We start from the raw sequence: 24,662 nt of genomic DNA on the forward strand, positions 1-24,662 counted from the left end.
ACAATTTTGGTCTACCTTTCAAGACGTTCCGCCAGTTTATTTCCGAAATTTTGCGGTTGGTCGAGGCAAAATTGTCTTATCATTCTGAACGAAATTTGCGGTATTTTGGGTCAATGGTAAACAACATGCACATGTGTTTTGTCAAAATTACTATTAACCAAACGCTTCTTTAAAGAAAGTGCCCTGTAAGTTATTCCGATCATTTTCAACCATTGATCTTGTTGGGGCGAGCCAAAACACAAAACTAGCAGATCTTTGCTATCTTGCCAACATGACCTTAAGTTCTCTGCTTTTTTATCTGGTCCCTCCCTTAATGCCCGCCAATGTCTCTTTTGTCTCTTGATAGTGAGGCCTAGAGAACACAAACAAGAAAAAATGAATAAACATGGTCATTCATTTTCCTTTGCTTGTCCTCTAAGCCTCACTGTCAAACTGTATTTTAATATATCTTAGTCTATTATGGCTTATGCCGCTCTCCGTTCTTCGAAAACCCTGGGATTATCCTTATCCTCCGTCCCCCTCCATCCCATCTCCGTCCCCCTCCATCCCTTCTCCATCCCCAAGTAAGAACCCGTTCCTCAAATGTTCGCAATAAGTCAAGTCTCGCGAAACGAGGATGTTATCGAACATCGAGAAATCCACTCATTTCAATGAAGGAAGAGATTTAGCGGGACTTCTTTATTGATTCGAGGGAAGGAGTGTTTTCGTTATTGCGATCCAGACTTCGCGAGCAGCACTGGCAACGATATTGACACAAACCACGAAGAAAATTACGAAATAAGAGTAGTTTATTGAGAAGGTATATTTAAATGATCATTACAGCAACTTAAAATTATCTCGATCTGATAGACCTTGTCGAGTCAGTCATCTATATTAGAACCTTAAAACTAAATGTAACTTAACATGGACTTCCGAGCAGTATTACAAAAATACTGTGCTGTGTTAAAAGCGAGTCGGTACTATACAAAACATGATAGCTCCATTGTGTTGAAACAAAGGCAGTCTTACTAAGGATAACATTAAGAAATTCATTATGTTACTTCACGTAATAAAAAATACCGTCCTAGTTAAGATATATGACAATGCGGTTAAACAATAAGGAAACCCCTACCGTAAGAAACTTAATCACATTTTAAAGTATATTCCCTGGTCAGCTGATTGCCTGAGGTATCAATAATCACTAGTTACTATAACAAAAGTACTATCTACTTTACAACCTACAAGGATTTACGAAAATGTTCTAATTCTAAAAGCACAGTCAAGGTGTTACTTCCGGTATTTATGTTGTTGGTGTTCCTGTGTTCAATACTTGCTGAGGTCTTCTTCAAGGTACGGATCTTGGTACAGCGGGTTCGCCATAGATGTGGCCCCACCTTTTTCCGACTGAGAAGCAAAGAAACAAGCATATTAATAATACTTCTACGTCAAAGTAACAATAAAAGTAGTAAACACCGATTAGAAGGTTGGGTAACAAATAAATCAATTTTATTCTGAAATAAGGTTGAAGATAACTTTTCAGCTTTGTTCCTGAAAGGTTTGCTACAATATAACAAAAAACTACGGCTTGTAAGTGGCCAGGCGTGAATTAGAGTACGGGCTATTTACGAGAGATTGAAGGCATTGTGTTAGCGCGTGGCTAGGATTACAACAAGTTCAATTGCCCATCTACAGCAGGCCTTCCTAAGAAGATTGACCCCAGAAACTTGAGTTGCCTGCCAGTGGTCGCGATCCATCAACCCGAAGGCTTATGGTCTGTTCAGCGTTAAGACAACTACAAATTTATACAAAATTTTACAATCCATAATAACGGTTGAACGGAGCTTTCCCCCACCCATCAGGGATTTGCAGGTCCCACATCAAGACTAAATTTGCAATCATTAATAAGAAGATCGCTTTTGAGACAATCCCAATGATCTGAGGAGTAATAATAACCTAGATGTTACTAGGTGTGAAGAGTAACCGAGTTGTTAGAAATAGCATGGGCTTACCGAAATACCAAAAGCATCGTCTGAAGCAAACATGTTGGTGTCAACGTCACTCATGTGAAACTATTAAATAAATCAAATCAGACAATAACAAACTTAGATCAAATCCCCATCAATTTAACATAGACACAAGAAGCTATCGAGGGGGACCAAGTGATCACATGCTTAACGTAAAACCGAGAGATCATTGTCGCAAGTTCGTCGCTCCCCCCCCCCCCCCCCGATTGTTTCAAGGCAGCTTCCAAGTCACGCAGATATTTCTGTGCCAGCTTTCCACCTGATGGGGTTCTTTAGCAGCCCAAGCCTCGTGTCCAGTGACCACTGTGTAAGTTCTCGAACAAATGAAAGAGAGGTTTGCATTTTGAGCCTTGGCAACACTATTTGAAATCACGGAAGCAGCGAGGCCGAGTGGTTTAGGACGCTGGTGTTGTAATCCGGAGGTCTCGGGTTCAAGGCCACCACCCTGCCACTAGCGGGAGTTTTTTCTCGAAAGTCCCGAGTTCGAATCCGGTCACGCTTTGTGAATAGCCAACTGATCTGCCTCCTGCCAGTTGGGATTTTTAACTATGTTACGTTTATTTCAATTATTTGTTTCAGTGGCATGCGTGTAAACTAGATAAGCTTAGTGCTTGTATAGCTAAATGCATGACCACTATAAATAAGATTTACAATTTACTTACTTCCTCAAGTGGTTGTCCTTCGTTGAAAGAATCATACACAGGGTTCCCAACACCCTCGGCCATTTCAATTTCTCCTTTGCCTTTCCTGCCGTTCAAAAACACCCATGGTTACAAGAGATCTTTATCACAGCGCTAAATCAATTACGAATTCCACGTCACACAAGGGGAGTAAACCTCGAGATTTAACTGAAACAAGAAATTACCTTATCTGTGATGTGTCTTTATTTGTGGGGTCGTAAAACACAGAGAAGAGAGTGAGCTTCTTCCTGTAAATCACAGATGGAAGAGTAGCACAGCAATCAGTCTTTATGTGAATAACTTCCTCTAGTAAGGGCTAGACGCGGGATGGACTCACGTTATGAGTAAACCAACCCGTATACGCAACTGTTTGGCAATCTAACATAAGCTTAATTCAAATCAAAGAACGACTTACTTTTTGCTCTTCATCACAAAGTAGGCCACCACAAGAACAACGACTATCAAAATAATTCCTGCTGCAACACCCACTCCGATGTAAACTAAAAGAGAGAAAAGCAATATTACAAAAGAAACTGGAAAGGTTTTGTCCATTCCAATCTTGAGACTCAGAGGAGCATACGATTACCTACACTAATAAAGGATTTACGCGGAATCTGGATGATGCTACACTCAGTCTTAGATTTATCTTGTATCTTCACCATCTACGGGTATACTACGAACTCACACCGTGACCAGCTCTCAGTTGGCTTGATAGCTCAGTTGGTAGAGCACAGCACCAGTATCGCAGATATCTGAATCATTCAGGCTCTAGTTTCGCAGCTGCTTAAGTTGTGTTTATAACTGCGGTGATCAATCATATCAATTACCTGATGATTTACTCTTAGGTCCACCTTGTTGTTTACCAGCAGTTGGTTGTGGGGGTGGTGCTAGAACAAAGAAAGAAAACATTCTTAATTTAGCTATGTGCAACCCAAAAACCAGTCAAGTTTTATTAAACCTCTGGAGCACCGAATCAGGTGACCTAAAAAACCGAGGAATGAATGAGTTCAATGAGAGTGAACTGAAGAATACAGATTGGCGCGTGGTTTGGAGAGAAAATCCTGGAAGTTTGACGATATTAAAACTATATATGTTCAAATACGAGCTTTTCTGGTAATTAAAAGAAGTTTGTTCAGGCATTAACAATTTCAGGACAACACTTACAAATTTGACATCGATCGCCAGTCCACGCACCAGGGCATCTAGCATCAAAAGATAACATTGTTAGCAACGAAAATTGACAAATAACACTTAAAAACGTCGAGTGATTTCCGGTTATCGTCGTTGCCTACACATAGCATGTTGGACGAACAGGGATAAACAAAATTCTGTAAACAAACCAGTTCCCCGTTGGGGTTTTTAAGGGCCAATGGAACGGGGTTAAAAACCAGGGATGTACCAACCAACGTGTACTAAAGGCATCTGCGGTCGAGTGTTGATCGATACAAGAGCTCATTTCCAAGTTGCAGTTTGCCTGTTTGATAAACAATTCCTCGGAAAAATACATATGAAAATGAGCTGAATTTCCGTCAAAAACGTGCAGATGGAACAAATTTTCATATGAATGGTTTCTGACGAAAACTCGTTTTGAGGCAAACGACAACTCCCCTCAACGTTCACTTATTACCACAAGGGGGGAGGGTTTGAATTAAGGTGAGTGGGGTGGGTGTGCTTATATTAAGGCGCTCAATCGAATCATTGCGGTAATTATACTTACTTGCACGATCTCAGTTGATTTTCTTTCTGGATACAAGTGCCGCCGTTCAAACAATATTGGTCGAAACATCCTGTAATCCAACCATGAAAGATCATTAATAAGTCGGTGACAATTGACTTCATATATTTTACTAACATGAAAATGTTCATAACAACCAGAGGCCAAGCGATGGATCAGATTGGATTAAGGAAATAAACGAGCGCTTATTTTAAGTTATTGAAGAATTAACCAAGTCAGCTCTAAGAAGCCTCACTGGTTATGTTATCACCTCATTTCCAACGCGAGCTCATGAGATAATTGAGGAGACAGTAATGCTAAATTTGTATGAAAAAATAAGATGCAAAAAAAAGCCACCTGCAAATAGACATTCCCCAGCACGACAGGTTGGGGAAGTTTATTTTGGTCTCTAATATTAACATTTTCGCAACTTTTTCCCTAACGTCTCATTTCTTTTCTCTTCATAAAAATTGGAAAATTCCCTGAGCCTTTCAGTTTAAATTTATAATGGCTTTTTTAGATTCCATAAAAAGTCGGAGACAAAGACAGAACAGCGCTGAAAGGTATATATTTTCACGTGTTTTCCCTTAATATTAACAATTGTTTGGACCTTGATCTTTTAACAAAGCTGCTGAAAACTGATGTCAGTCAAAAGAAACGAAACAACGTTTAAAGGTGCATTTCTCTGGGATGACCCGGATCATGGTACAGCTCATGAATAGGATTCATCGCTGCCATTGATGCACCATGATCCAAGCGATCGCAGGCCTAGATCATCCAAAAGAAACGAACCGTAAGTTCTGGTTTTAACCAGCCTCTAGACAGTCCCTTACCTCCACAGTTGTAGTCAATCTGCTTATCCGAGTAACTGCAAGTTTTGTTGCGAGAACAAATGGATTCTTTACTGACACATTTTCCTGAGCACGGCTGTAAAGCTGGCGACTGATTTGTACAGTTATTTGGAATCTTCTTATCACACTTAACCCCATTGTATTCAAATGGACAACTGCAACAGCACAAATACATTCCTGGGTCATTACTTGCGACGGTCAGTAAGAAATAAAATGACTCCGAACACTGCATGCCTTACAGAGAAGGTTATCGATTACACATCTACAAATTTGCTGCAGTTTACCCAGCCATTTACCCCCACTCGCACATCCTCCCCCCGGACACAGTTGGCAGACTCAAACTATTACAATTTCCAGAGTAATTTGCACTTTTTGGCGTTGAAATACAGATGTATTGAGGAAAGACTCCTATTTGGCCATCAAATCTTTGCACGTGCCGCGCTTTACGGTTTAAGTAGGAGCCATCGCGAAGCAATGGATTATCACTCAGTCTCTTAATCGGTTTAAAATGAATCTCGGTGATTGTTACTCTACTTGAATGCAAATTGCTGACAGTGAGAAAATAACCTAGCCTTGTGCATGTTCCCTATCAATGACGCATACAACACAGACAGTTGCTGGCCTTTTACGTGTCGAGTCTGATCAATGCACCAGCCTTCAGGCCATCACAGTTGCTGTTAATATTGTACTGTTTGGCTGAAAGTAATTTGAATACTTACATACAAATCCTGAAGCCAGATTTATCGAACGCGCACCATCCATTTGCACAGACATCCGAAGGTGAGCAATCTGAAAATACAACGACAGGATTACTCCAGCTAAAGATTTAACATTCACAAGATGTAAGTTGGCAAGGAGAATTGATGACGAGTGGAATACACCATAACATAATCCAACGTGGATATGAGGCATTTTCCGGCACTTGTGTTTTTCTTCCTTCCCCAGATTGCCTCAAACGCACGTTAAATTTTACTATAATTCAAATGTGAAAAGGGATATTATAAGCTCACGGTGATGAATAAGTGATAAGCGTTACCATGCCTACTGGATGGGCGCCTTTTAAAAAAACTGAACAAAACAACACTGACCTCCGCAGAGATTGATGATCTCTTTTGGAGTAAATGGACACGTTCTTTGTTTGTTGCAGACATCATTTATCTTGACACACGGTCCATTTGTGCCACAAGCCACCAGAGATTTCGAGCTATCGCACTGCTCGCATCGTTTGCCCACATAACCAGATGGACAACTGAAATATAAAGAAATCCAAATAAAATTATGTTTCTAGCAACATAGCAGAGAACAGAAACTCTCTCAAAACTTTGCAGGGTGCTAATAACTATAGTTGTAAGTGCATGTTCCACTAAACTCTTTTTCACCTTCCTAACATAGTATGGCAATATATCCTGTTTTAGTTTTATTAGTCGCGCTATGTAGCGTGGGAGTCCACTAACATGGCGGCGAGTGTTTCTGTTAAGCAGTTCAATTTATTTCATGAAAAAAGAGGAATCTAAAGGTGCGGAAAGCACGACCACCACCAAAGAAGTCCTCTAACCAAAATTTAAAGAATTTCATAACAAGAGAAGGATCGGGACAAAAATGAGGGAAAATACAGAGAACATCTTACGAATGATGTCCCTCACATAATGCACAGATCCTGTCACACTTAAATGTAAGTTCTACTAACAGAAAAGTTATTTTGCAATGATGTGTCATAAAACTGCAGTTTGTGACAAATTCTTTATCGGTCTTTATCAGCAACAACCTTCACTAAACCCCGATCCAATAAATGCTTAATGTTCACTTAAAAGGGAGGTAATTACTTGCAGGCCGGCTTTCCATTATCCATGTAACATGTTCCACCATGAGAACAGTAATTTGCCGCACATTCTGCAACAAATGAGAAACAATAATTAGAAAAAAACCTGTACAACTTGGTACCTGAACCACAGAGTCGCTTTCCGACAAATGATTTCCTTTGTCAATGAATATGCCAATAAAACGACTGCAAACTGGAAAGTTCACCAGAGCACAGAGTCAGTTTGAAAACCGCTACAAGACCCTATAATATTGTAACTGAGTTGATATATTGTCAGGTGATCACGGATTGGACATTTCCTGTAAATCAATGCCGTTTTCATGTCGCATTTTGGTTGCGCCATTTGAAAACCTGTTACTAACTGTAAGAAAAAAAACAGCACAATTTCCAGACAGTATAAAACGGCTTTCCTTCTAACACGTTTTAACCTTTGGAATCACGTCTTAAAAGTGATAAATGTCGAAGTATCCAGTGAACTTTTCTGGCTTCATATGCAATTTAAAAGTATTTCAATCCACGAAATTCTCACCATTGCAAAGTTTTACAAAGTCATCTGGACTGAGACCACACTTCACTATTCCATTACAGATGTCGGCTTTCTTTGCGCAGAACCACTGACCCACTTTACACTGAATCTGATCGGCAGGACACTTACAATTGGTGCAATTTTGACATCTCGTACCAGCGTAATTAGCGTTGCAACTAGGAAACAACGAAAACGGTAACTCCGGTAAGTTCGATAAAACTATATTCTTTGCAGCAAATAAATGACTTAATTACAATGTTTAGAGAGGAAGCCACATCAGCCCTAACTCTCCTGCTCGAATTGGAATTTGAAAATGTTGGTTTTTCAGGAGGGAGGAAAACCGGAGTATCTGGAGAAAAACCCTCGGAGCAAGGCGAAAACCAACAAAAAAAAAATGAACCCTCTTCGGTGGGAGACGAGAATCCAGAGAAATACTCTTGGAGCAGGGCGAGAACCAACAACAAACTCAACCCAGTTCGATGAGAAACGAGTACTTTCACCACTGCGCTATCACTGCTTCCCCAGTAATATTCACTGTTCCAGCAATAAAGTGGATAATTTAAAGTTTTATTATTTCTTTAAAAATATGTATCTAAAATCATTAACAGTGGCGCGAATCCGCCCCTCCAATATGACGTTGCACGACGCTCCATGAAAGTGATACACAGCTTAGAAAACCCCAAAACTTACAAGTATGTGCACTAGTTGTCGACACTTACACACAGTCTGGGCGTCCCTGGTTGTCTAACTGGCACTTTCCATTGACACAATATCCCTGAGTACATGCTGGAGATGAAGTAAATATCACAAACTATTAATTAACACATGGTAAACACCATAGCGTGCACTATTGAGTTATAGATGCACGCGGGAGGTTTGCTAAGTACTCAAGAAGCTAGAGTCGCACTCGGCTATCGCCTCGTGCGACTCTTACGCTTCTTTCGTGCTTAGCAACCTCCCGCGTGCATCTATAACTCAATAGTGCACGCTATGGCGTTTACCATTTGTTTTATAACATAACATTGAGACATTGGAACAACAGAAGTCCTTTCATTCAGCTACATCACAAAAAAATGTTCGTGTAGTCTTGCATGACAAGAGAAAACAACCGCGCGAAAATTCATTCATGACAACCGACTGCACACCAGTAACTCGATAAAGTTTCATCTCCAGACAACTGTGAAGACAATTTCGTATTTCTGGCAGAAGGACGTCGGCCATTACTTTGGAAACAATGTCTGTCAAAAGATTTGCTTTGTAAACATTAGCACACACGTCAGCAGCGTACACTCATGGGCAAATAGTAGACGCTAAATTAACCAATCAGAGCGCGCGCTTTGCTTTAGTTATGTCATAATGTCAGTTCTTGAATCCTTGCTCTCTTTAAACATCATGTGTCCACCACGTTCTGACAAACATAGATCTACATGTAACATTTCTCCTCAGTGTGTGAGTAGTTGATTCCTGCCGGCTATCACACCACATTTCCGCACTACCCCTTGCCTCTGTTTCAAAACGAGTCCTCGTGTAAAATGTTTCATATGAAAATGAGTTTGATTTGCATGAAAATGAAATTGTTTGAATGTTTTCGTTCGAAGACTCGTTTTGGCACGGAGGCTAAAGGCAACTCGAAAATGGTCTTATCAAATGAAAAATACGGAAGGTTTTTCTCGTGGCCCTAAGCGATCCTGCCTATTACAATGATTTACACATATATATTCACAACTGAATAATTTCTGAGGAAAACTGAAAATTTGTCACTGTTGATGAAAAGTGCGTAAAAGGTAGAGCTGTGTGAAGGGTGTCACGTGCATTCCGCTTACCACAATGTGCCTCATCGCTCCAGTCATCACAGTCTTTCTTGCCATCGCACTGCGAAGACTTGTTCAGACATTTATCATTCTTTGGACAGTATATCTGGAGATTACCACAATCTCGGTTCGCTGCGAATTCAAATAAATAAAGTATTAGGCAAGAACATCAACTGTAAAAAATACTTGGACTTCTGTACAATGCTGCGGTCGTTGCATGATTTGCCACCAAATTGAAGTTTGGCAGAACAGTTACGCGAACTAAACCCAGGAGTTCCACAGACAAAAAAGAAGTGTGTAGCTTCCTTTGTGCTTATTTATCGAAAATATTTAATTCAAAAGGAGACCAACTGTGCTGTACCTCGGGAGCAAAAGTTTATGCTAAGGTTTGACAAATTTGAAATGAGTGATAACAAATCACGTGTAACGTTTAATGCCAATCACATCATGTTTTTCAGTGACCTGCTCATGCTATGAACTGCACACCACAAAGTACACAGCATTTTAAGGAATGGAATACTTACGGCAGTTGGCGTTTGCTCCTTCATCTGAATGATCTAAACAATCTGGGAAACGGTCACAAACGAAGCTTGATTTGATGCATTCACCACTTCTGCATCGGAACTGGTCTCGCCTACACTGACCTGTGTTCACTAAGAAATTAAAATGGAAAGCACTTTTAAATTGCCCTTTCATTTGATCTCACTCTATAATTTCTACAATGACTGGCGAACCTTTCCAGCTTTCAAAATACGTTTTCGTATTCCCAGAGAAGTATGGATTAGACTTACCATGGGTACATGGTGTAAGTGTGATGTCGTCGATGGCAATATCGCTCTCATCGGTCGGGCCACGTTCTGCTTCAAAGGTGACTGTAAAAGACGTCTTGTTCTTGATAAGATCGCTGAAGTTGTGCACACCCCTAATCCAGCCATCACCCTGATTTCCAGCAACCTTCCAAACCTAACGAAAGAGAAGGAGGGTCACTGAAATGGGAATGGATGGTAAGGGAAACCAAGGAGAGCCCCATAGTTAGTGAGAGGCATCACCCGTAATGGCTGTCCCGGTTTAGCAAGAAACTTCAATCTTGTAGTAATTTACAACACTCCACACTTCACAGTCCGTCTTGGACAAGGCAGAACTATAGTAACACACTCAACTGAGCCTACATGTATGTAAATAAAACAACTATACAATACCTCTTCGCTTTGTCCACCTTTTGGCTTTACTATCAAACGTAAAACACCTAGACCAGCGCCATACATAAAATAGAAGAAGTTGATCTGACAGTACGACTGTGACACGTCCGAAAAGTGATATGACACTTCCGCTGTGTCTTTGGGATTTAAATTTGTTGCATCCATATACAGGTAATACCCTAAAGGAAACAAACAGAAAGATAAGCAATTGGTAAAAATCAAGTAAATGTTCTCTTTGACTATGAATAGTTGGGTGAGAAAGACTTAAGTAGCCATACAATTTGTGCTACTGTGAGAAATTCCATTCAAGCAGTTGGGAATGATCAGAAAATGTCATTAAAATGATGACAGCAGGTGTGATTGCAGTAGGAAATACTTCCATATCGAAAAAAGCGCCCTTTTAACCCCCATCTCGACTCCCCTTTCAGTCTGGTATCCCCCCTTTCCCCGTCCCCTCAGAACTAAACGAATGAATGAATGTGTCAGCAGTTTACCTGTTGAATCTTGTTTGGTGTTGTCGTAACGTGGACCAGTGTTTCGGCTCGGCGTCTCTCCTCTGCGACGAGTAAACTTTCCCGGTGTTAACTGGTTAACAATCCAATTGCACATGCCTCCTTCAAAGTCACACGCCCCGCCAGTAGGTACAGATGTTGGTGGGAAGGTGGGGGTAGTACTGTCATCTTTGCAGCACATGATCCCACCGGCATTACCAGCTGACATGAATGAACAACCTTCCAGACTGCCAGCAGCAGCAGTGTAGCGAGTCATTCCCTTGAACACACCTGGGCAGGACACAGCGATTAATTGGCAAAAAAACACTGTAATGTCAATCACTGCGCCAAACACAAAATTTCCTAGATTATTCTAGCCTCGAATATGCAACGGTGATGCCATAGAATCAACAACAACAACCATTTTATTTTGCTTAATACATAGAATATCACATAGCAAAAAACAAATTAAACTTAAATAAGCGAAAAAAACTACTCAAAATAGTAAGAACTAAACGAGCTGAGTAGAATCCGAGAGTATTCAAGGCACACGTCTTGGACACTTGAATACACGGAGAGACAGCGTGGCCTAGTGGTTAAGGGCGCTGGATTTGTGATCCGGAGTAAATAGCCAACTGGTCTCGTCTCACCAGTTGGGATTTTTAACAAGTTTCTGTTCAATTTACAATATTTGTTTGCTTGTCCGCCAATTAATGTACTAAAGTAGTGTTAAGAGTCCCTGTCCATAAAAATGGAAAATAACTCGGCAAGGGTCGAAAATTCGATTTCGCTCATATTTTTATGGTAGATAGGCTAGGGCATGACAAAAACTACTGGACAGTTTTTTTTGGCAAAATATCCTTTTATTTCAAAGAAATATGCAAATTACCAAATTCCGTTAAAATCGTCATTTGACGCACCATTTTATTAAACAAGTTTGAGAGCCTCGCATGCAAAACCACATCATTCTTCCGTCTTTAAAACACTCAAATATTTTTGTGCAATGTTTAAATGTGTACTGGGTTGATTTTAGGGAATGTGGCGTTGTCTTTTTGGGTGCACAATAATTAAATTTCGAAGACATGTATTTCATTCACTTAAAAGTACTTCGTGAATATAATTAATTTTCACCATGTGCGAAACCTTCAAATGGACCAAGCTTCTGGTGGTTGAATCGCAGAAGGATGGTCTACAGATTCCTGTAAAAATTTCTTTGGGCAAATGATTGTGAGCGACGCGAGAGCTTTTCAAAGTACGTCAAAAATGCAAATATTTGACCATCCGTCGTCAAATTTCAATTTACGAGTTAGACGTATATTTTAGCATGCGCCATATGACTTGACCTATGTTAAGCTGAAATAGACACAGAGCTGATAATTTCGAAATGTTCCAACCTTATTTGATGTAAAAGGCAGGTCCAAAGCCGATTTGACGTGTTTCTAGTCGATCTCTCACCATTCGTCGCACGTAAAGCAGATGTTTGCTTTTGTTTACACAAGGTTAACGTCCGATGTACATCGCCTACTGTCGACCTATTATTGGTCGAATACTATGAATCTGTGACCATCTTTCTGCGCATATGAACATCACTGCATCTAGGTCTAAAACGGCTGAGTCATTTGTAGATAGTTGCTTGCTTTGCGCTGCGCCAAAATATTGCGTTTGATCGATTGCTGACCATTGCTGATAAGCGTGTCGGCGCAGCACAATCTTACAGCCGTTATTGTTCGTCACGCAATGCTGTCACGGCATATGCTGCACATTTTGATCTATTTTGTATAGAGTACTCTCAGGATAAGTGAAACAATTTAATCATTGTTCATCTGTTTTTTCATATATATAATAATATATGTGTATATTTATATAATCATATTCAATAGTGTACGTGGCCTCGGTCCAAATCACGTTTGTTGTACGTTCTGATGTTTCAGACAACAGCTGATAAAGCTGGTACCTGTACTCACTAGAATTTTAAGAAAATCGCCATAAAAAAAATTATAGATTGATGAAGCAAGAACTAGCTGAGATAAAAATAGGAAATCACAACGTGTCTAATTCGTGAGAAAAACAGACTAAATTTAATTAGTAATTACGTGAGTAAATAGCCCTGGCCATGCCATTTTATTTGGCGTATTTTGTTTGCTTAGTGGCGAGGCATTGGTATATAACAGAAAATAGAGGACTGTTTTCAATACAGTCCAAAATTATCGTCAGTGAAATATTGTAAATAAAACACCTATTGACCGGTTACCTCCGCGGCCATCATTTGGTCATTCCGACAAGGGTTTCATTATTGTCTTTACCCCTATTAAGCGGCCACCCAAAATTTAAGAACTTTGTTTTGGAAAGGGCGATGGCAGATAAGAGTCTGAAATTGAAGGTGCATGACGAGTGATAATTCAAACACACGTCTATCATGATTGTATTGAATTGACTCCATGTTCACCAAGAAATTTATAGCCCGATAGTGCGAAATTAAATATTCAAGGTACACCAACCTCTATTTAAGCGGCTAGCCCCATTAAGCGGTCGCCACCCATTTCCCCGAGGGTAGCCCACTGTATTACATGTAAACCAAAAATAATTGCATAGCGCGAAAAGACCTAGGTATGAGTTTAACGTTATAGTATTACGCAGGGGCATAGTAGGTAGCGGTGGTCGAGTAAAAGATAACAACAGGGGCAATGGTAAATTATTCTTTCTTTTCATTTCTTAATTTAATCTCCTCCTACTCAACACGATTGTGTGCTCCCAGTGATTCCAAGCCTTACGGAGCCTTACGTATTAGGATAGAAATTGTCCCACCCCTACCCCCTAAAATGGGATGACAGAATTGCGTGACGAACAAGGAACCGCTGCAAGCAAGGATTCAAGCAATCAAACCATGATGATCAAACGTAATATTTTGGTGTAGTGCAAAGCAAGCAACTATCTACGAATGACTCAGCCGTTTTTGACTTAGATGCAGTGGTGATCATGTGTGTCGAACGAGGGTCACAGATTCATCGTATTCGACCGTTAAATAAGTTGACAGTTGGCGATGTACATCGGACGTTATGTAAACAAAAGCAAACTTCTGCTTTTTGTGCGACGAATGGTGAGAGAAACACGTCAAATCGGCTTTGGACCTGCCTTTTACAGCAAATGAGGTTAGAACATTTCGAAATTATCAGCTCTGTGTCTATTTCAACTTAACATAGGTCAAGTCATGTGGCGCATGCTAAAATATACGTCTAACTCGTAAATTGAAATTTGACGACGGATGGTCAAATATTTGCATTTTTGACGTACTTTGAAAAGCTCTCGCGTCGCTCACAATCATTTGCCCAAAGAAATTTTTACAGGAATCTGTAGACCATCCTTCTGCGATTCAACCACCAGAAGCTTGGTCCATTTGAAGGTTTCGCACATGGTGAAAATTAATTATATTCACGAAGTACTTTTAAGTGAATGAAATACATGTCTTCGAAATTTAATTATTGTGCACCCAAAAAGACAACGCCACATTCCCTAAAATCAACCCAGTACACATTTAAACATTGCACAAAAATATTTGAGTGTTTTAAAGACGGAAGAATGATGTGGTTTTGCATGCGAGGCTCTCAAACTTGTTTAATAAAATGGTGCGTCAAATGACGATTTTAACGGAATTTGGTAATTTGCATATTTCTTTGAAATAAAAGGATATTTTGCCAAAAAAAACTGTCCAGTAGTTTTTGTCATGCCCTAGCCTATCTACCATAAGAATATGAGCGAAATCGAATTTTCGACCCTTGCCGCGAAATTAAGAATTTGTCTGATTTTTACAGGCAGGCACTCTTAAACACTTCCACACTTGAACAAAGTGATTGATTAGATTATTTTACTTTACGCAATGTGCGATGAACATCTGTGATATTCACGAGTACTCAAGAATGGGACTCGTGAAATATTTAAGTGCAATGCGTAATCTACAACAGACCTAACATGACACAATTGTTGCATTATTTCGCGTTACCTGAATCACAGGAGTCTGGGCCTTGGCAAGTAGCGCCACAACACAGGGGTTCTGAGCAACTTTCGTGGTATTGGCCACACCCATAATCAACTCTGGGCACCACTCGTTTGCAGCCATCACCTCCCCCACTGTTGGTCTTACAGTGGTTGATACCGGCACTGAAATGGCCATAGCCAGCCCTTTGACAGTCGATTCCATTTGTCTGAACAACAATAATAACAACAATTTTACGAGCTTTATCCAGTTAAAAAAGAAGCAAAATTGTCTTTTTAGCACAGACATCAATAATTTTTGAGTATAATTTTCATAGCGGATTCTTAAAAATCAAAAATTAATAAATGAACATTTGCGTCATTTAACTTTTGTATACTATAACGCCACTGTAAGTAATATTATTTGATTGATTGACTGAAAGCACTCCAATTTATCCCACGCCATATCACTAAATGAATAGTAACATCGAAGTTGCCTGAGTTTCCCGCAACTGCACGTCTGAACTTACTTGCCGTCGGTATTATTAATCTGATCTAATTTATCAGAGAATCATTAAATGTTAATACAAAGCTGAGGATAAATAGAAAAGTACACGCCAGAAGAAACAGGAAAGCATAGTTAACAGACTTATTAAAACCGCACAAGAAAATGTCTGTAAGGCATAACAGCATGACTAGAAACTGAATCAGTTTAAACTTGGCACAGAAAATAGCTATAGATTGATAAAACGTACTCAGTACTACTAATGAAGTAGTGTGAGTTTAATAAATCAGTAGCATTGTGGCGTTCGATTCAGGATGGGTAATGTCTTATAACTTATAAATAAATGCAACAAAACAATTACTCGGTTGTCAATTTCAAAAACGTCTCCAAACGTTCCACAGACATGCCACCCTGTCTGGCACAAGTCAGCTGGCTGACTGCAGGAACGACCCAAGTTTCCGACGTCATCTCCGCATTTGGCTCCAGCAGAGGAGGGTTGGGCTCTAAGGTTCTTGCGACCTTGCCACCAGCCCTTACAGCCTGCTACAGTAGGGTGAGTGAAGAAACCTTCTCGTGCACCATCCGAGCAGCCTGTATTTAAAGCTTTGTCGCCATACCTCAACGCATTGTCATCTGTGAATAAGCATTGACCCTACAAGATAGTTTAAAACAAGGTGTTGATTGTACTTGCCACAGTGTATCAGCTAATCACAGTATTCAACGGACATCGAGCCAAATTATCTGAGCAGAATGAAATTGAAATGATCTTGACAAAAGTGATGACGCAAAACACAAAATAACTGAATAATTAGCCTATAGACCAGGGTCCCGTTTCTCGAAAGCCCCGGAAACTTTTCGGGCCCGCAAAGCCATTTTTAGATAATCTGTATCTAAAAACAGAGAAGTGTATACGCCTGAAACTCCTTGTATGAAGAAAAGCTCTGTTCATGTTACGAATATGCAAATAAAACAGCTCTGTAATCATAAGGCTTGAGATTTTGCTACGACTTTCCGGGCTCGAAACCTCCTCAGGACCTTCGAGAAACGGGCCCAGGGGTCGGGTTGTTCGAAAGCCGGTTAACGTTAACCCAGGATTAAACGTTAACTGAAGTAATATTTTTTTTCTCGTTTAAAAATGTTTTTCACCTCTTATATTTGGTGTAGTTTGAGATTACTACCGCTCAAAACTGAAGGGCAAACAATGTAAACAGAACACCTCACCAAAAAGTTACAAAACTGAAATCAAAATTCTGGCTAATCCTGGGTTAACTTAATCGGGCTTTGAACAACCCGGCCCTGACCTCTGGCGTGGTGTTACCTGAAATGAAATGTCATCAATTGCTATGTCGCCTTTGTAACTATTTCCTCGCGAAGCAGTGATGTGAACTCGGAAGGCATAGTCGCTCGTTAATTGTACGTCTCCTTTCAACCAGTTTTTCCCCCGAGGACCCGTCCGATTGAATACCAGCCGAACGTCATCACCACTGTTGATGTAGACAAGCAGTGAGCCGCAGTCACCACCAAACATGTGGTAGTAGAATGTCATTTTACAATTTTTGGTCGGCATCATGTAAGGACCCTCCAGGATAGCCAGGGAACCTTTGACGTAGTAACTGGCTTCAATATGCATGTAGTATCCTAACCCACAAAAAATAACAAAAAAAACAAAATTATATCACCAACACAACGTAACATCTGCTATAAGTAGAAAATAGCCGTGTTCATATTCCAACGAGTAGTCGTAAGAGATGTTCCACACAACAATTTGACCACTCATTCTCGTTTTCCATTTAAAACATGTCTTAGAGATTCAATTGCTAGATAACGATAACAATGTGCATCCTACCGCTTGAGGTGCCTGTGGTGTGATCTATGTCAGGACCAGTGTTTGCACTTCCTGTTGCTCCCTCTCTTAGATACCACGGCATATCACTTACGGCTGTGTTATTCCAGTGACAGCTGCCTTGTTCAAAATTGCAGTTACCAGTCAATGGACCTGTATTGAGAACACGATTATTTTTTCAGTTTGAAAAATGCAAATTTTGGACATGGTTAGTACATGGAAAATGATTAGTACTCGCTTATAATGTAATAAATCAGCAAAAGGAAAGCTAGGCACGTCAATTTATTGCCGGAAAGTAAGGATTTCACTAGTTATCTTTGGTTAGTGAAAACAGTATCACTTTAGGATGAACGTGTGTTAAAACATCTTTATCAATACTCGCCTTCTAATTTGGATTCTCCTACCTATCGGTTATTTGATTTTTGAAAACAAGGCCGCACTATGTACACTAAATTCCCGGTGGCAGCTTAATGGAGCAAATATTAAGTGGAAGTGTCCTCATGGATGGCTAAAAGGTACCAGCAGAAGCGTAACAGAAGGGGCCTCTTCATGACATTAGGCGCTTATTTGCAGTCTTATGCGGAAGAACATTTCAGGAACAAAATTCTGGCTGCCTTGTAAGGCGTGTTCGTTTAATATGGGATCCACTAATTTGCTCTTGTTGAAAGAGGTAGTTTACCTACTGACAAATCTCCACAAAATAACTGGACGGTCTCACCAGCACACATCCTAACAGGGTGAAATCATATTTATAGACGTACCCAGTGTTGGCCGGGTGAAAGGTTGATCATTACACTTGGGAAACCTCTCTGTGCACGGTGTTAAAGCATCCTTAAAGTCACAATTGTGGAATTGGATGTCGTCAATTGCTATATCTCCACTGAAGTCCGTTCCTCTAATTCCACTGATCACTATTTTGGATGTCTTGTTTGCTGTTTCTGGATTGAATAAGCTCACCATTCCAGGCTGCCATTTATTACCGCGGTTACCTCTCATGTACCATAGATCGACTTGTTTATGATCTAGAGAAAAAATGAATTCCATACTGTCAGGTCGGAACCTCAGTCGATCCATCTACAGAGTTATTTGACATATGCGGTTTTCTTTAAAAATTTTGTGCAAGTGAAACTTACCAACCAGATTTTTGGGATCATTATACACATAGGCCACAATCCACAGGGAACCCACCCCAGAGCCATACATATGGTACCAGAAAGACATGTAACACCGTCGTTGCACGACAAGCAGCCTGCTCTCCAAATCAGCGTGATTCCATCCGGGCCTGGTAATGCTGGATGCATCAATGTACAGGTATCGTCCATATATGCTCTTATTGGTGTGATCGTAGGAGGGACCAGTACCCAGACTGGCAGTTTCTCCGCGTCCGATAATCCAATCCATTTGGTCATGGCCATCGTTTTCGTTGACCCAGCAACTGACGCAGTCCTCAAAATCTTCATCCATCAGATTAGGCTTGGGGCTAGGTGTTGGGCCAGGAGTGGGTCCAAGAGCAGAACAGTAAACAAACTTGATGTCATCAATAGCGATGTCAGAGCGATAGCCATTACCACGAACAGCTTCAAACACAATGGAGTACTGCCTCTTACTTGGGATGTTAACGTAAGTACAGCGCCATTTGTTTCCCTGATCGCCACTCCTCGTCCAGACTCTCTTCTGTGTCTGATCAGGTTTGGGATCATCTGTAAAGCGCTGGTAGATATTTAGGGTTCCCATGTCTTTGCCGTTCATGTTATAACAGAAGTAGATCTGGCAAGTCGCAGATTGCCGTAAGTTGGGACCCAAAAGTTCTCCAAAGTGGCCCAAATAATAGCCAGAGGTTTCAGCGTAAACATAGTATCCTATAACGAACAGCACAGTGAATTAGCGTCAAATGGTCCTTTTCATGCATTTTGTAAAATTAGAATTAAGAACTATTCTGACATTCCTACGTTCAACAACTACCCAGAACGACAAGGGCTTGAATTTGCTTATATCATGATCTTTCCCTCATTAACCTCACCGTTAATCACAATTTATTAAGTACCGGTAACATTTTTGCATTACTTGTAGACAATGTCCACTTGATTACCTGAACCTGACGGGTGATCGCCATCTGGGCCGGTCTGATAGCTGGGTGTCTGGCCCTTATTTCGTGTCCATGTCAAATCTGCGAACGTGGCAGACTTCCAGAGACACATGTCTTTATCGAAGTCGCAGTCTCCAGGATGGGATGACCCTGCAGGCGGAGTAGGTTGCTGTGTAGAAGACGGACACTTTAGCGGATCCTCATCAGCGCCATCTGTGCAATCTCTTTCTCCGTCGCATTTCCAGTTGATGTTGATGCACAAGTCATCTGCTTTACAGTAGAACTCATTGCTGGCACATTGTGCAGAGCCTGTTGGAGCTGGAGGGCTACCTCCCTAAAAAGATGATACTTGCTTAAGGGCCTTGTCCAGACCTATACGTTTCTATATTTCAAAACGCAGCTTCTCCTTTCACGATTTCGCGTTTTTGCTACAGATCTGTGTCCTGAGTGCCTGAATATTCATAGTCTATCCAGCAATTAAAAAAATCTCATATTTCTTCCAAAAGTCAAATTGCACGGTGTACTACCTGATTTTAGTTTGAACATTGATACTGAAAGTGAGACTGCCACTCAAGCTTAGGAAATATCTGTATATGTTAATACAGGCCTTACAATTCTACTGTTTACTACTGGACAACCGTGATAACAAGGTAGTGAATAGACTTTCAGAAAAGTCCTTCGTCTTGTTTATTCAGTTCCCGCAGGACCTCCCGCGACTTCGTCGCTCGCTCGGCAGCCTCGCGACCTTCACAACGCCGCTTCGAGGGTTAAAACCTCACAGCTCGCTCCGCTCGCTTAGCTATTCTACCCTGAAACTCATGAGGTCGACTTGTGGTAAGTCTATGTAGTGAAGCAACAGATGTACCTTGTAACAGCCAGCTGAAAAGCTGATATCGTCCAAAGCAATATCTGTCTTGTCATCTCCTCCAACAATACCTTCAAATCCAACCCTGAAGGAAGAGCCCGAGTTCAACTGAACCTCAGCACGAACCCAGTTCCTATTGGTTGGATCACCTGCAAACACAAGACAACTTGTCTCAATCTCTTACTTATTTTATGTACAAGACACCTCGCCAGTTTTGCTGTAAACACGACCTTGTATAAACATAGTTGCTTAAACGTTTTGACACCTTTCTCAACCACAGCTGCCTGCTGTAACGATTTCGTTTGCGAAAGTCACTGTCTATAACTACTTTTTCTCCACATCATTCTAAACTGACGTGTCATAGATCAGTTCCTCTGTCTATAGGTTCGTGAAAAAGACACTGAAGCTTACTGAATTTCAATCAGCCGCAAGAGTCCTGAAAGGGTCAGCCATCATGGGATACTACACCAAAGAACGCAAAACCAATTGAAGTAGTTACAAAAGAATGGTAGACAAGCATGTTTCTGATAGCACGCACCTCTTGTTTTCCAAACTTCTGCCCAGCGACTGTAGCCCGACGTCAACAGGTACACCTTGAGATAACCCATCAGCTTTGACCCGTACATGTTGTAGTAAAATCTTAGAGTACATACTCCGCGACCAGCAGGGAACAAATTACGGTGGGCCAGCCTCGTGCGGTCAAGCAGTTGCCTGGGGCTTGATGAATCCATGTACAAGAAATAACCAGTTCCTGTGGTATGGTCTCCTGTTGGACCTATGTGAAATTTACAAAGACATCCATTAACCACATATATATGTACGAATGTTCGCACAGTAAGGTGAGGTGTCAATTAATTCTGAGAAGCACAGAAACTCTCAGCACCGGCCCTAGTTGTCCATCTTAGATACGTGTTCGTTTTTACAAAGCGTTTATTCTAAGTTGCAGACAGGAGCAACGCACCAACCAATGATATCCCTCTTAAGAAAGAGTCAACCTTACTGTGTTATTCACTTTGAAAAAGATCATTTTACATGTAATGTAACCCAAATTTTACAAATCTCGTCACATCATCCATGTGGGCTCATTTCTATACTCTTGATTTTGTGTGGACAGAAGTTAACTAATCAAACTTATGAAAGCTACTTCCTAAATGAAGGACCGGTACAACTTTGCCACAAGCTTTCGGAAGGTCGATGACATGAATTGCTTTGAGCAAACCAAGCCTGCGACTTATAATTTTTGCCTACAACGTGGAAAGTGTTTACAACTAGATACAAACCCTGGCTACCCGAATTTTAAATTTTAAAACGGTATATGTCTTTCATCACCATTACCTGGGCCTTCCGCTGAAAACCTATTCCATACCTGTTCCGGTTGTTCCGATGGCACTTCCACGCAACCAATTAAAATCATCAGACCAATAGTTAAACCAGTTACACCAGTTGATTTCAAAGTCACAACTTGCTTTACGACTGGAGCAGAGTGCTGAGCTTTCATCAGTGCCATCCTTACAGTCCTTAACATGATCGCAGACTCTTTGTTCCGTTACACAATGGCCACTATCGGCACATTTGACCTTGAATGACGCAACAAAGAAAAACACTGTGTGAGTGTAGGATTGGTCTATTGTAAGCAGACATTACGCTGCACACATCATCCGGATCTAGGGTAAAAATACCCTTCAGAAAGGGTGCAAAATGTAAGCTTTCGTTCAAGTCTGCTGCCTTTAAAGGGAAGACCACATCACATTACCCAAAGTAACCGAATGTGAATTTCAAATTAAAATGAAAATGCTCGAATTGCACTGTAAAGAAAAGAGGGAATAATTCATCCGATGGCAAAATCCAGTGAATGGCTCACAGGAGTCATAGACGCAAAGAAGACAACAAAACATCCTTAAAACACCGACTGACTTGTGTTGTCTCCTCTCTAATTACCACTTTTTAAAATCGTCAGTATGTATCTACGTAAAACGTCTTTCGTTGTCAAAAAATAACGGAAAAACCTACTTCACTCTGAGTACAGTTCCTGGCAACATCCGCAAAGCAGTTGCTGAAAGATATGTCATCTATAGCAATATCGCCCTGCCAGCTCGATCCACGAGTAGCTTGGATGATGATCACAAAGTCCTTGTATGTACCAATATCAATCGTCGTCTTTTTCCAGTTGTTACCCTGTGGTGTACAAGAAGTACATTATTTGCGACAACAACTGGATACAAATTAGCAGAATCATCCTATTGATATTTACTGTTAGTGCATGCAGCTGTTAAGATGATTTCCGCAGAACATTCGAGCAATAATGGCAAAAATTAAGTTACCAAAAAAACCTGATAGCATGGTAATATTTGGAACACAGTAAAGAAGAACTTATCGAGACTAAATCTCTCAAGGTGACCCCGAGAGAGAAAATTAAACTTGAAGTTATCCATATTTCAATTACACAGACGTTACGCGTTAGTTAAAAAACACAAGAACACACACTCTAAGCATTCTTACGAGGTTTGGCTTTAACTTTCTCGAGAACGCTTGAGAATTTAATCACGGGGTCACTTAGAGAAATTAAATATAGTTAAATGAAATTTAACATAGTTAACGACTAGGAGCTAGTCTGGTCAGTAGCGTTTTTATAGGCGGTTGTTAGTGTCTTGGCCGTCTGTGAGCGTTTGGTGCGTTCTGTAGCGTTTGATATAGTTCAATGAAATTTTACATAGTTTATGACCAGGAGCTAGTCTGGTCAGTAGCGTTTTTTTGTAGGCGTTTGATAGTGCCTTGGCCATCTGTTAGCGTTTGTTTAGCGTTTGGTGCGTTCTGTAGCGTTTGCAGCAGTCATATGGTCGTGAGAGCCCTGGGGCTGACATTGTCCAGCGGTATTTTTGGTTAGTACGTGTGTTGTCGTCCCATGTGCTCGCAGTGTGTTCATCGCTCTGTTAGTGTGGCGTTGTGGATTGAATTATAGTTTAGCGGTTCTCGACGTTCCCTCCCTATCCCCCCCTCTTTTCAGCGTTTTTTTTTTCCACCAATGCCATCTGGCTTGAGTGTGACGGGTGCCTGTAGGGGGCTTGGCGCGGGGAGACTCGTGGCTTGGTTGCGGGTTGGGCAGGCCAGTCGGGTGTTCTAGCGCCTTGGGGATGTGACTGCGGTTGCAGCCCCCGGGCTTCGTAGGCACCTTCCTTCCACTAGCGACTTGGGCGTTAACTAATGTATTCCAAAAGTTACCTTGCTATTAGTAGATTTTTAGTATATCATTTTTGCAGTTATAGCTCGAACTTTGAGCGGAATCCGTTTTAATGTGTATAACACTTTGAAGTATGATGGGTGGGATGTAATGCCTTATAAACCAAACTATGAGGTGAAGTACAATCGTCAAAAACTTGGTATGCAAATCATAGCATTTCAGTAAATGTTGTTATGTTTGCCGCCAAAGTAGGAATAGAGAGAGATTTGCACGAGAGTGATAGTTTCTGTAGAGGTAGACGCGCAGTGTGGCCTTTAAGCCGTAGAAATGGTTTACAAGTAGTGCAATAACCATGATGTTACCTGAGATTGAGCCACGGAGTATTTGAGCTCATAGGTTCCATCCGATTTCTTTATCTTGACGTCCAATTGTCCAACCCCTGATCCAAACATATGATACCAAAGTGTCATCCTGCAGTTAGGGCTTGACACAAAATACCTGTATGATGTAAGCTCTGCTTTGTCTCCTACACTGCCAGAAGATGTTTCAATGTACATGTAGTATCCCTAGTGGGAGAAGAAGGGTACGAATTAAAACTTCGCACATTACAAATGACTCTATATCACTTCTTGGAAAAAGAAGGCTCATTTAAAAGTTATGGGGAAGGGGACATGGCGAGTGTCTTGACTCAGTTAAGTAGAGAGGCCTCTCTGCATTCACCATTGCGCGTAACATGATCTGTAACAATGTACCTGCGGTGTTCCCAGGGTGTGATCAGCGCTGGGTCCTGTCCCCACACTCGGTGTCTTTCCATTTTTCCTCTTCCAGTTAAAGTTGTCAGATCCTGCAGACTGTCTCCAGCCCTTATAGCAATCACCCTCAAATGTACAATTTGAGCCACAAGGAATTTCGTCTGAGTTGTCTCCACAATCGTCTTGGAAGTTACATATTTGAGCTTTGTCAACGCATCTGAGGTTCTTACACACATACTGCTGTAGACCACAAGATGAACCAGTTGGCCGCGTGTGAAAACCAAATGGAGTCGATGTTGGTTGACCTAGAGGGAAAGCACGAATATGATGTTAGTTTTCCTTCCCCAAAGGCAATTAAATTGTAATAGTC

The 24,662-nt window shown here is 40.9% G+C and overlaps 1 protein-coding gene across 1 annotated transcript in view; it reads right to left on the minus strand.

The window, feature by feature from the left end:
• Positions 1 to 770: 770 nt before the first annotated feature.
• Positions 771 to 24,662, minus strand: part of LOC110051685 (MAM and LDL-receptor class A domain-containing protein 2-like) — a 105,927-nt gene continuing 82,035 nt past the window's right edge. Inside the window, exons 106-137 of the mRNA XM_020757743.2 lie at positions 24,293 to 24,597; positions 23,903 to 24,106; positions 22,373 to 22,537; positions 21,729 to 21,939; positions 20,901 to 21,137; positions 20,363 to 20,511; positions 19,501 to 19,831; positions 18,545 to 19,270; positions 18,173 to 18,433; positions 17,415 to 17,564; positions 16,887 to 17,206; positions 15,930 to 16,220; positions 15,092 to 15,293; positions 11,098 to 11,385; positions 10,604 to 10,782; positions 10,196 to 10,367; positions 9,929 to 10,057; positions 9,417 to 9,536; positions 8,313 to 8,379; positions 7,597 to 7,769; positions 7,072 to 7,138; positions 6,337 to 6,497; positions 5,968 to 6,037; positions 5,231 to 5,403; positions 4,401 to 4,470; positions 3,848 to 3,885; positions 3,511 to 3,570; positions 3,099 to 3,183; positions 2,869 to 2,931; positions 2,666 to 2,750; positions 1,989 to 2,048; positions 771 to 1,383 (exon numbers count right to left, since the gene is read on the minus strand). Coding sequence (XP_020613402.2) covers positions 1,303 to 1,383; positions 1,989 to 2,048; positions 2,666 to 2,750; positions 2,869 to 2,931; positions 3,099 to 3,183; positions 3,511 to 3,570; positions 3,848 to 3,885; positions 4,401 to 4,470; positions 5,231 to 5,403; positions 5,968 to 6,037; positions 6,337 to 6,497; positions 7,072 to 7,138; positions 7,597 to 7,769; positions 8,313 to 8,379; positions 9,417 to 9,536; positions 9,929 to 10,057; positions 10,196 to 10,367; positions 10,604 to 10,782; positions 11,098 to 11,385; positions 15,092 to 15,293; positions 15,930 to 16,220; positions 16,887 to 17,206; positions 17,415 to 17,564; positions 18,173 to 18,433; positions 18,545 to 19,270; positions 19,501 to 19,831; positions 20,363 to 20,511; positions 20,901 to 21,137; positions 21,729 to 21,939; positions 22,373 to 22,537; positions 23,903 to 24,106; positions 24,293 to 24,597 — 5,693 coding nt within the window. The 3' untranslated portion in view covers positions 771 to 1,302. The remainder of the gene's footprint in view (positions 1,384 to 1,988; positions 2,049 to 2,665; positions 2,751 to 2,868; positions 2,932 to 3,098; positions 3,184 to 3,510; positions 3,571 to 3,847; positions 3,886 to 4,400; positions 4,471 to 5,230; positions 5,404 to 5,967; positions 6,038 to 6,336; positions 6,498 to 7,071; positions 7,139 to 7,596; positions 7,770 to 8,312; positions 8,380 to 9,416; positions 9,537 to 9,928; positions 10,058 to 10,195; positions 10,368 to 10,603; positions 10,783 to 11,097; positions 11,386 to 15,091; positions 15,294 to 15,929; positions 16,221 to 16,886; positions 17,207 to 17,414; positions 17,565 to 18,172; positions 18,434 to 18,544; positions 19,271 to 19,500; positions 19,832 to 20,362; positions 20,512 to 20,900; positions 21,138 to 21,728; positions 21,940 to 22,372; positions 22,538 to 23,902; positions 24,107 to 24,292; positions 24,598 to 24,662) is intronic.

The sequence above is a fragment of the Orbicella faveolata genome, unplaced genomic scaffold (assembly GCF_042242905.1).
Source record: "Orbicella faveolata isolate gen_17 unplaced genomic scaffold, um_ofav_v1 contig_46, whole genome shotgun sequence".
Lineage (NCBI taxonomy): Eukaryota > Metazoa > Cnidaria > Anthozoa > Scleractinia > Merulinidae > Orbicella > Orbicella faveolata.